General features: G+C 39.8%; 1 protein-coding gene across 2 annotated transcripts in view; it reads left to right on the top strand.

The window, feature by feature from the left end:
• Nucleotides 1-1,539: 1,539 nt before the first annotated feature.
• gopc (golgi-associated PDZ and coiled-coil motif containing) overlaps nucleotides 1,540-12,940 on the top strand; it is a 37,611-nt gene continuing 26,210 nt past the window's right edge. The window contains exons 1-3 of one of the 2 annotated variants that reach the window (XM_044377059.1): nucleotides 1,540-2,066; nucleotides 7,345-7,509; nucleotides 12,437-12,460. In XM_044377059.1, coding sequence (XP_044232994.1) covers nucleotides 1,806-2,066; nucleotides 7,345-7,509; nucleotides 12,437-12,460 — 450 coding nt within the window. In that variant the 5' untranslated portion in view covers nucleotides 1,540-1,805. The remainder of the gene's footprint in view (nucleotides 2,067-7,344; nucleotides 7,510-12,436; nucleotides 12,461-12,940) is intronic. The other variant, XM_044377061.1, reaches the window with a different exon arrangement.

Raw genomic sequence — 12,940 nt, 5'->3', positions numbered from 1 at the left:
AGACTTATGTGAATGAATCTGGAAACCCAGTGAATGCTGGCAGGATTCCCAACACACCTACCTCATTTAATTGCAGTCACAGGATCAGCAATCATATAAATGCTGATCATGGTTTCAACTCTACTCATTCTGCCTTTGTTATTCAATATGTCGATGATCAAGAAATCTATCCTCAAACTACCTTCAAAAAAGCAAATTAGCTGGATGAGAATTAAGAAGTTTATTTTAGCCTGATAACAGCATCAACAGCCTGAATTAGTTAAAACACATTTGAAGAACAGGACCCATTTAATTTGCTTGCTGTCTCCTATATTGTATAATGATTAGGCAAATAAATCAGCTAATCAGATATGCATGTCTATTTTGTCGAGAAGTAAATTAAATCAGCCTGTCCAGCCAGGTGGACATGATTGTGTTCATATTTTAGTGAGCTCTCATGTGCGCAATGTCTGTAAATGCATTCAAAGTTTGATTCATCACTGTTACAAAGCATGTATGTTCCATGTATGTATGGTTTTCTTTTTCTTTTCTTTTTTTGTTGGTAAAAGCGATCTTTCAATACGCTTATTCTCATCGAGCTTTCACAAAATATCTCTGCTCTCACGGAAAATCTCTGGAAACTAAGGTCAGGACTCCTCTGTAGCTCTGCTAAAAATCGACAGAGATAGGAGTGATTTCCTATGCAAAGACATAATTTGTAACCAACGGGGATTTTTGCCCTTCAAAGGTTAGGTTGTCTATAATGCACAGCACAACCAAAGACAGGATAGTAGCCGTCACATTGCTGCAAGGACATCCTCTCTTCCACTGTCCAATTCCCGTTGAACTACACCTCCTTTTAACTTCTATTCCCTGCATGACGGCCACTTTTTTATGTGATGGCCATGCAAGTCTTGGAAAATGCACGGTATGAACATAACCAATATAAGACCCTAAAAAAAATGTTTGATCTGTTGACATTCATTAGCCTATATCCGGCCAAGGAGATGTTATTGTGTTCATATACGTTTTTTGTCTTAAATATGAGGAAAACGAGCTAAATATTCAAAATATATCAGCTAGAAAATTGTCACTGAATTTTTACATTCGGTGCCCCGTAGTTTTAGTTGCTCTCACACGGGCAATATCTGTATAAGCGCGACCAAAGTTTCATTTATCACCGTTACAAAGCTGCATGTTCCCCATTAAATAAATATTTTTATTCTCATCAAGCTTTCATAAAACATATTTCCTCTCACGAAATATTTTTGCCTGAACACCATGTCCTGGAAATTCCTAGGTTAGAACACGAGGAGATCGGAGATAGAAGGAATGCTTTTACTTTAGTCTTAAAACTAGGCTACGGCCAAAAATTCGTCATTCTGAGAATTTGCCACAAATGTATTGTTTTGAGTTGTTGGGGAGGGGTATTTTCCATGTCGGGGAAGGTGAAATATGAATATGGCTAGTTAATAAAGCCAGAACAAAGCCAGTACGGTTCATTGAATGCAAAAGAAATAGCAACATTCGCTCTGCTATCTATTGCTTTTCACTGGAGTCAGGCAGACTGTAGTAGTTGTCCCACAGATACAATCGTGAGTCCGATGTTGGACTTCCTGGTCGGGCAGTGCTTTTTATTAGAATTAGAGAACACAATTTGTCAGACATCTTCTTTCTAAACTAATGTGCAATTCAGTCATCAGGTTTCAATATCATTTCCAATTGTGATATTTCGCAGTGGTCTACAGGGAGAGGATTCATTAACGTTACTCGTCAAAGTTAGCTAGTGAGCTAACGTCAACGTTAGGCTCTGCTGTGCTCTAGCCATGTCCGCTTCAGCTGGATGCTCCCCGGCGGGCCAGAGCTCGGGCCTTGGTCCCGGTATGTCTATGTTTCGCTGGCTAGAAGTGCTGGAAAAAGAATTTGACAAGGCCTTCGTGGATGTGGATCTGCTGCTCGGAGAAATAGACCCAGATCAAGTCGATATTACGTACGAGGGTCGGCAGAAGATGACCAGCCTAAGCTCCTGTTTTGCTCAGCTCTGTCACAAAACCCAGACGGTTTTCCAACTCAACCATAAACTAGAGGTTAGTATGACTCTTCTATGATTCACGGTTTTTACACCTCAAAGTTATTTGTGAAGGTTGTCATCATACAGAATGCCTGATCGAGGTCGAAGTGGATAGTATACGTTACCACTCTAATTAGTATGCAGCAGCCTGTCACATAGCAGCGGCTAACGTTATTTGTACTGTCCATATCATTAATTCATCACATGGACCTGTTAACCATCAACAGCGGTGTTATTATTCTTAAAAGTCCGCAATGCAATCAAGAATTAGTTTGAAGTGCTCATTCTGAAAAAGACTTAAGTGTGTGTCCCAATTAGAGGACCAGTGTGTAAGATTTAGTGGCATCTAGCAGTGAGGTTGCAGATTGCAACCAAATGATTACCACCTCCCGTTCCACGCATATAGGAGAATGTATGGTGGCCGCAAAACTCGCGGAAAATGCGAAAGGTTCTCTCTAGAGCCAGTGCTTTGTTTGTCCATTCTGGGCTACAGTAGAAACATGGCGGTGCAACATAGCAGCCTCTGTGGAAGGGGACCCTAAGCATACATCCATGACCCCAAGCCATAGATTTATAAAGAGAACTGGATACAGCGTTGGAGGTGGAGCTGTGTCGATTCCTATGAAAGTTGCTCAGTGGTGCATGAAGCCAAAGAAGCCACTTGCCACTGTAAAGAAATAACTGGATGAAAACATACTGTGCACGCTTTATGGGCTGCATGTGCCCATGGAGCATGCTCACAAGAGACTTCCACCGGCTGACACCGCTAATTTCTGGTTTAGCCCTATAGCTAACTTGAATAGGGATATAACAGTGCAATCGTGTGGTTCCTCTAGACTTTCGAAATGTGATCAGACTGAATGGGTCAAATTCTGATAGTGAAACGAGTCATTTCCTGGTGGTTGTGATGCTCAGAAAAATGTATCTGCTGATTTACAGACGTCTCTTTCACAATGTAAATCTGTGGGCAAAAGTCTTTTTGGGCCAGTGGGCATCAGGTGATGTTATAATTACATGGTTTGGCCACTATGTCAAATTTGCTTCAAAGCCCAGCACTGTTCCTGTATCCAGTTCTCTTCATACATCCATGCCCCAAGTTCCCCGGAATTGCAACAGGCTTTGAAGCCGATTTAAACATGGTGACCAAACTGTGGAATTACAGCTTCCAGGTCTGACAGGGACCCAAAAAGCATTTTGCCCACACACAACCATTGGAAAAGAAGCAGCTGTAAAACGGTGGATATTTTATTGAGCCTCACAACCCTACACAAAATTACTTGTTTCAGTATCAGAATTTGATCCATTTGGGTCGATAACATTTGGAAAGTCTAGAAGAGCTGTATGATCGACGTATTTTATTCCCATTCAAGTTAGCCACAGGGGTAAACTGGAAGTTGGCTGTCTCGGCCTACGGAAGTATCTAGTGAGCATGCTCTAAAGGTGCTGGGGCCCGTAGAGTGTGCGCAATGTGCTTTCATCAAGGTAATTCCTTTGCAGCGCAAAGTGGCTTTTTTGGCTTCATGCGCCACTGAGCAACTTGTGTAAGAGTGAATGGGGCCCCACTCCAATGCCGTATCCAGTTCTCTTTATACATCTATGAGGGATCTGCTTCCTATGTAGATATAAGGGGCTCATTCTAAGATAAAAAAAAAAACACTATTCTTATTTTCATAGGATTACAGACTTATTAAAACATAGTTACAAATATTTTATTCTGTTTCTGCCGAATCCGTTCTGCTAGATGCCACTAAATCTTACACACTGTTCCTTTAAGGATAAAAAAAGATATTTTAGAGTGAGATGATGCCTCCTATGTAAATTTGAAGAGTGATAAAATTGATACACAAAAGTAATTCATCATTATTAACCCAGCAAACATTTTGATGTTGAAAAAAAAAAGTTGAAACGATCTCTAAACCTAGATGTTGTCAGGGGGCTGAAATATTTATAGTCAAAATGAAAGTTGAACCAACGTCAGGTTGCAACATTGATGTCGTCTCACCTGCAGTGTTAAACGCCTCCACAATGTCACGCACAAGGTACACATTGTTTCAATGTGCAGTCTTCAACTTTTCAACATACTCAACATACTGAGATTTGGCTGTGCTCATAGAGGGTGTACTAAAACACTTATAACAATGAAATTATACATCTGAAATTGAAAATATGAGACTGCTGACATTAACATTCCACAATAGAATATTTATGACTGAATTAATATAATTGTACTGGTTCTTTAAGTTTGATGAACAATCTACTGAGCTAATCAAAAAGAATCTGGACTGCCTGGTGCTACCACTACCTCCTTCTCCCTCCACCCCCTGCTCTTCCTGGAGCATGCTTTAAGTGGTCAGACATGGCATGCTCTATGTCATGGGTTGTGCTGTCAGCTCTCCATCTTTTAATCTATGGAGAGGCAAAACAAACAGTTCCTTGAGATCTGTCGATTCTTTCAACATTTGCCCTTTGCACAGCTGCCATTTTGACTTGTCACAGATAGGTAAGCAAAGGTTTAACCATACATAGAATAATGAATACTTAATGAGTGGTGCTCTGAAAAATGTGTATAAATAGCATAATGTTCACTGGCATCACTGCTCCATAGCTTCTTAAACCCAGCCATCAGAAACACTATACCACACCAAATGATATTACTTTAGAGTTAGGAGTTACTGTGTTTGGTGCACCCTCTATATAAAAATGGCAAGGTAAGTAGTTTACCGGAATGCACTACATGTTCTTCAAGAAACTAGATAGTCAGTTGTGGTTTTAACTATTCTTATGGTCAGAACATGACAAACACTTGCCAAACAGCTGAACATTTCATAAATCTGACGTAGATCATCATAATAATAAAATCTTTTTTCAACAACAAAATATGCATGAGTACAATTAGGTAAAACCCTTTTTCAGTCCTTTTTCCTCAACAAAATAAATACCCTAATAGAAAAATTAAGTGCTTCAGTGCGATATAGCACAGATATAAGATCAGACTGCAAAGTTAGTTCCATGTCCAGTCATACACAATAACGTAAGTGTAATCCAGGTTATTTTCTGTAGCTACAAATTACAGATGTCCCGAAATGCCTTACATGGAGACTATTAGTAGACGCTACAACTTACCGATGTTCCCTAAATGCCTCATATGTGGGCTACTGGTAGCATTTTTGCTGCTCTCAACCAAGTTAATTTCACTATATTCTTCATTACAGTGGCTAATTACATGCTGTACATTTAAACTTACACTAGTTCAGCTCAAACACTCATAGCCCTCCCCTTCTTTGAGCGACTTTCTCACTAATCCCACAATTATTTACACACTTTTCAGATCTGCTACTTACTTAGCTTAGCAGTTAGCGATAGCGTAGCAGTTAGCGATAGCGTAGCAGTTAGCGATAGCGTAGCAGTTAGCGATGGCTTCTCTCTTTCTCTCTCTGTTTAATTATAACATTTATTGAACATTTATTATATGTCTATCAAGGAAAATTATATCAAGATAATACTTGTTATTGTTTTATTGCAGGTAAGTTTATAAATGCACCTTTGATTGGCATTTTACAGATCGTTGTATAGAACTCAAACATCAGCGCAGTTGGTTAACAACTTGAAAAATATTTTAGATTCTGTCTCTCACCTTATTATCCCATCTCAACCTCCACTTTATTACATAACTCGTGGCTGGCCTTGGAAGAACATGTGTATGCTGTTATGAATTCTGCATGAGGTGAACACATTCTCATGCACATTCTATTTTTATAAATACCAGCTTATATGTGGTAAATGGCAGATTTTTATTTTTGTGTAGACTTGAAGGCCCGCAGAGTGAAATTCTTTTTGTCACTCGACACTTGCCCACATTTGGAGTGGGAACAGGTAGCCTTATATGGCAATTTTAGGCACGTCAATTATGGGACTGATCCAATCTCACAAATGCATACCTCCTCATGGACAGGTGGCTTCAGTCCAAGCTCAGTCAAATCAATTCACCACAAGTGTTTGCAGCTTGGTGCAGAGAATTTGGTGAATCAGACTTTGAACGCCCATTGTTCCAGAGGGATATTTATTTTAATTTCATACATAAATTCTTACTGGAATAATTTGGTTTGCAACCCTAGTTGGAAAGAAGATCTGTGGCTAGATGTGTAGATGATGCATACAAGCAAAAACTATGCATACACAATTTTACACACACAAACTTTTATTTATCAAAACAAAGTGTGGTGAAAAAGTTTGCATTTCACACACATTACAGACTAGGATGTTTGATGTTTAATCAATTACAGATTAATTGGTGTTAATATTTTTATAGATTAAAAATATATTAACCAGTGATCCAGAAGACAAGGGACTTTTGGTGTAACTGTACTGTACGGTAGATTTGCTGTAGTGGTTGCACCAGTAGTTGGTGCACCTTACTGTTTAATGAGATGGAGTTACAGGTGTGTTTGGTGACCGCCTGTAAGGGCCGTACAAATTGTAAAACAAACACACTTCCCTGCCACCTGAAGAAAAAAGTTGCAGTATGCCTTGCTCTGCTCACTGTGGCAGTCCTGTTGATGGACACTGCAGCATAAAGTTGTGAAAATCCATGGAGTTGTTGTCTGATGGCTGTCTGGTTTAGCGAGCTAACCGAGACTTCAGCCGGTGTTATAATTTCCACGTCCGTGAGTACGTGAGGGTCCGCGTGACGTAAATTTTGCCATCACAGGGTGCACACTTAGGCTCTGTGTGGACATCCGCGTACCACTAATTTGTTGTGACAGCGTGGTCACAACAACAGCCTATGCTACAATCAATGTACACCGATCTACTGTGTATGTGTGGAACTCGTCCTCTAAGCATGCTTCCAAAAAATAAAAACTAAAGTGATGAACTGTATAAGTGACACTCCTCTGCTTTACATATTAGTGGTGGCAGAAGGCCTAAATGTTGACAAATTTCCAGATAAAGTTGGAGTGACAGTATTTGTGCATCTCTTGGGACTTCTGTTCCAGCTGAACACTGGTTTGATTTGTGTGGATTCTCCTCAGAGCTCATCATAACACTCAGAACAGTGGGGTGTCGATCACCTCACAGCGTGTCATAATGAGGCGCTGCCAGTTGCGTATTCTGGATGGTGCTTCTGTGAGTAGAATAGCCCGGTCAAATCTCCTGTGAGAGGGAGTCACACTGTTCTGTATTGTCTAAAGCCAACACAGTTGACTCTGACCTAACATATCTGCTTCTGGTGTCCTTCCCCCATACCCCCTTGGTCCATACTTCTTTCCCTCTGTTCATCCACTTCTTCACTCCAGGCTCAGCTGTTGGACCTGCGTTCTGAGCTTACTGAAGCTCAGGCTGAGCGTGTGGTGGTAGAAAGAGAGGTCCATGACCAACTTCTGCAGCTTCATGCTCTCCAGCTGCAGATCCATGCCAAGCAAGGCCAAGCTGAGGACTCTGACTCCATCAAAGATAGACTGGTAAGTAGGAAACGCTGCCAAGGTAATTGAAAAAGAAATAAAAACTAAATTATACATATCAAGCAGCTATTGACGCGTCTCCACATCTCATCAATATATAACTTTCGGTTCATCCTACATGACGAGCCCTGTTGTATAAACAACCGTAGCCTATGTTTCCTGACTCATTGTATTACACTGTCTTTAACAAATCCAAATGTTGTTTCTCAAAGAATATCTACAGCTATCATTAATATCAGTCATCATTTATAACATGATCACTGCAGAGACATGCAAACACAGGGTGCTAAATTAAACACAACAGCTGGTTTCTTCTACAGTTTTCCTCCCCTCTGCAGTGCTGATGTCCATACATCTCTGTGATATTTACTGAAAGGAATACAATCAAATTGAAGTCTGTGTTCAGTACATCTTCTGTTCCTGCAGTTTTTGTACATGTCTTTGGCAGAGTGGCAATTTTCTTTGATAGGAATGTGTAATGCATCTGATGCTGATGCCTTTACATGCTAGAAGGCTATTGCATTGTGTCCATTCAAGATTTTTCAATATAAATAACTGATATAATTTCTTTGCTTAATGAAATTATCTTAATTGGATAACAAAAGGCACTCAGTGTGAATTATCTAACATTCATTCCTTAAGACAACCAACAATATTTAGACTAGGGCTGCCACTAATGAATATTATTTATTATCCATTAAACTGGCAGTTACTTTCTCAGATTAATCATTTGGTCAGTAAAACATTAGAAAATGGTTAAACACCCATTTAAGTAATCTGGAGTCCAAGGGGATGTCTTATTTGTCCTTTTGTCCAACCAACAGTTCAAAACTGCAAATATTACATTTACAGCAATGTAACACAAAGAAAACAAATTCCCACAAGCTTTTAACCAGCAAACGTATCGCATTTTTGCTTTAAAATTACTTAAACGATTATTCAGTTCAGTTCAATTCAATTCAATTTTATTTATATAGCACCAAATCACAACAAAAGTCATCTCAGGGCACTTTTCACATAGAGCAGGTCTAGACCGTGCTCTTTAATTTACATAGACCCGACAATTGGCGACAGTGGTAAGGAAATTCTCCCCTTTAATGGGAAGAAACCTCAAGCAGAACCTGACTCTAGGTGGGTGGCAATCTGCTTTGACCAGTTGGGTTGAGAGAGAAAAAAAGAGGGACGGGGGGGAGACACAGAGAAGCAGAACAACAACAACAACAATAGATACATGACTAGCAACAACAGACAGCAGCAACAGCTGGAGAAGGATATCCCTGTGGCGAAGGCCCATAGCCCAGTCCCTGGGAGTTCCTACAGATGAGAAAGCACAAAGAAATCTGGAGAAGAAACCAAGTTAGTAACATGCATTAATGGTAAATGAATACATACAGATGGAGAGGAGGAGAAAGGATCTCAGTGCATCATGGGAAGTCCCTGGCAGTCTAGGCCTATAGCAGCATAACTAAGGGCTGGTCCAAGGTGAGCCTGGTCGACCCTTGATATAGGCTTTATTAAAAAGGAAAGTTTTAAGCCTACTCTCAAACGTGGAGGAGGTGTCTGCCCCCCGGACCAAATCTGGAAGATGGTTCCACAGGAGTGGAGCCTGATAGCTGAAGGCTCTGCCTCCCATTCTACTTTTGGAGACTGTAGGAACCACAAGTAAGCCTGCATTATGGGAGCGCAGTGTTCTAGTGGGGTAATAGGGTACTATGAGCTCCTTAAAATATGATGGTGCCTGACCATTAAGAGCTTTGTAGGTGCAGCCTTGTTGGGATGGGATCTAGGAGACAGGTTGATGGTTTGGATGAAGAAATCGTTGAAGTTAATTCAGGAAGGTCAACTGGAGAAGAACAGTCTAAATATATATCAGGTTTTACAGCTGTTTCTAAGGTTCTTATGTTTGGGGATAATTCGGTGCCTGTGGAGGGCAGGAGGTTGAATTTTGTCTCTAATAGTTACAATTTTATCATTAAAGAAGCTCATGAAGTCATTACTACTGAGAGCTATAGGAATACTTGGATCAATAGAGTTATGACTCTTTGTCAGCCTGACCAGTGCTGAAAAGAAACCTAAGGCTGTTTTTATTCTCTTCTATTAATGATGAGTAATAGGTGGCTCTGGCATGACAGGGCCTTCCTATATGTTTTAAGACTATCCTGCCTAAGCAAGGTTCTTCTAGTTTGGTGGAACGCCAAATCCTATCTAATCTTCACAATGTTTGCTTTAATTTGTGGGTTTGGGAGTTAGGCCTATACCATGGAGGTAACCTCTTATGTTTTATTATTTTCCTTTTTAAGGGATGATGGAGTCGAGTGTTATTTGCAGTGAGCCTGTGGCACTATCAGCAAGATTATCAATTTGGGATTAGCATTAGAGTCCTCTGTAGTATTGAGACATGGCACTGAATTCAATACTGATGGAATTGCTTCCTTAAATTTAGCTACAGCACTATCAGATGGACATCTAGTGAAGACATTTTTGTCTAATGATGTGTAGTCCAGTAATAGTAATTCAAAAGTTATTAAGTAATGGTCTGATAAAATAGAACTTTGTGGAAAAACTATCAAATGTTCAGTTTCGATGCCGTAAGTCAGAACAAGATCGAGGGTGTGATTAAGACAGTGAGTGGGTTTATTTACACTCTGAGAGAAGCCAATTGAGTCTAATAATGAGATAAATGCAGTGCTAAGACTATCATTATCGATATCCATGTGAATATTGAAATCACCCACTATAATTACTTTATCTGTACTATGGACTAAGTTTGATAAAAACTCTGAGAATTCAGATAAAAATTCAGAGTATGGGCCAGGAGGATGGTACACTATAACAAACAGAATTGGCTGTAAAGGTTTCCAGGTTGGGTGAGAGATATTAAGAACTAGGATTTTGAATGGGTTATAATTAAATTTAGGTCTAGGGTTGATAATTAGGCTTGAGTTGAAGATGGCTGCAACTACACCTCCTCAGCCCCTATCTCGAAGAATGTGAGTATTAATATGACTCGGGGGAGTGGATTTACTAAGGCTGACATATTCTTCATGACACAGCCAGGTTTCAGTAAGACAATAATGATCAGCCACAATAGTGCTGTGTACAAGAAGCTTTTTGACAGTGCTCATTATGGAATGGCTGTGGCTCAGGAGGATCAGTGGTTCAATCCCCAGCTTCTCCAGCACACATGTCAAAGTGTCCTTGGGCAAGATACTGAACCCCAAATTGTGAGTGTGCGTGTGAATGGGTGAGTGAGCATTAGAAACATTATAAAGCACTTTGTATAAAAAGCACTATATCACTCCTGATGAGCAGGTTAGCACCTTGCATGGCAGCCTCTGCCATCAGTGTATGAATGTGTGTGTGAATGGGTGAATGTTGGCATGTGTTGTAAAGTGCTTTGAGTAGTTAGAAGGCTAGGAAATGCTATATAAATGCAGTCCATTTAACATACACAATCACTGAGGTAATTCGTGAGTCAGAAGAAAATTGACATGAAGCCTAAAACTATATTTCAGTTTGCAATTATGTGCATAAAGTTGCTGTTATGGGGCCAATGTAGACCACTGTTTTGATTAAAACTGAAGCACATCTGCTCTGTCATATATACGTGAGACGAATGGGGGGAAAAAAATGCATCTGAAAAACATGTCCTGAAAAGCTGCATGTTGCTACATTGCGTTTCAATTGCTTCATGGCTGTCATATCTCAGCTGCTGTTCCAATGTGCATTAGAAGCATTTCCCAAGTATTCAATCTTTAAGTACCCGGAACTTCAGCAGCCAGATCTTGCAATATTGTTCGTTCTTGTTTGGGCTTCAAATAGGACTGGCAAAAAATGGGATAACAATATTTTTTTCCATACTGATCAATATTGCTATTTATCACAATATGTAATTTGATAATGCTGCCAGTTTGAAAACCAGAGGGTTCATTAGTTAAACTTTAGAATAGTTTATTAACATAAAAAATAGAATGATATAATGTAAACATTTTACTTTGCAAACATGCTCTATCTGCTTAACAAAACAATACAAGTTTGCTTGCTTTGTAACTTATTAAAATAATGTAAATAAAAACTAAAAGCTGTGACTACTATCGCATCAAATTTAGAGCAGCTTTTTTCGGATAGGGTTACTTTAGACATGACAGGCACTCCAGCTGTGACCGTACTAATGTTAACACTAGAATAGCCTTGTTGGCAGATATGGCTGCATTTGTCCCTTTTCGCCAGCTTGGGTTCACTGTTTAACTGGGGACAGGCTCCGACATAAAGACTTATCTGAGGGTGCTGTGGTATCAACATAGCACTTTCGCGCCCCCTGGTTTCCCTTCCTTTTTTCCTCTTTTCCAGAGGACATCCACTTTATTCACTGGTACTGTACTTCTAACTCAGTATTGTCTCATTGTCTTCCTGCCTATCTCTTAAATTCACATTATAAGCAGTAATTCACTCTTGAGTCTTAATTTACCCTAAGCTACAACCCCCCAGCAATAGTTTGTCAATTACCAAAGTTTGTAGAAAAAAAGTACCCTTTCCCTTTTGAGCACTCTCATTCCTTTACAGCAGAAGTGGATGCTTGGTTTATCTACAGATGTTTCAACAGGCTAAAGGACTTGAATACTTTAGTACCGCCTCAGGGAGGGGATGTCCACTCATTCCATATCATCAAGTGCTCAAAAAGGGTTGAGAACAACTGATATACAGTATTGAATCCAAGGAGACAAAATTTCATATAATTATGGTGCTCCTTACTCCAGCTTTCCCTTTGCTTCCACTGCTTTCAGTTACTTTTTTCAGTACTGATGTGCTTATTGCTATACAATTGTATTGAATCTACTTACTTACTTACCATCTCTGTTGCTTGAAATTAGAATTTCTCTAACCTGTGACCTCTTTCTCTTCTTCCTTTGCTGCTTTTCCACCAAAGCCTGCACCAACACTGGGTGAGAGGGTAAGTTTGCGTATGGGTGTATATTGCAAAAAAATTGATTTTAAAATAAGTTGTTTGGATTGAAAATAAATTGCCTAGCTACACTTCACACTCATAGTGATTCAGTGATTCTTGAAGGTTGGCATAGGAAGGATTGGAACATGAATCATAGCTGTTTTCCTACTGGCTGACTAGGGTTGCAGCAGTATCCCAGTTTCACGGTATACCATGGTATGGAAATTGATGGTTATCAAACCATGTACATTTGCTTATTGCTGGTTTTGTAAAAAATGCAACTGAACAGAGAATCTCACCTGCATGTGCACATCTCCTTTCCTCCTTGACTGCCTGTCAGACTCGGCAACTGGCACACATGCAGCAGAGAAAACGATAGAGACCTCAAAACTGTTGCCACCAATCTCCATCCTCCCAAAAATAAGTTGAAATCAACAGCAAGGGAATATTTTGGATATCGCAAAAACAAACATGGAGTTGTCCTCA

Source organism: Thunnus albacares, chromosome 16 (assembly GCF_914725855.1).
Source record: "Thunnus albacares chromosome 16, fThuAlb1.1, whole genome shotgun sequence".
NCBI lineage: Eukaryota > Metazoa > Chordata > Actinopteri > Scombriformes > Scombridae > Thunnus > Thunnus albacares.
Note: the sequence above shows the minus strand (reverse complement) of the source record. Positions and strands in the feature narration are given on the sequence as shown.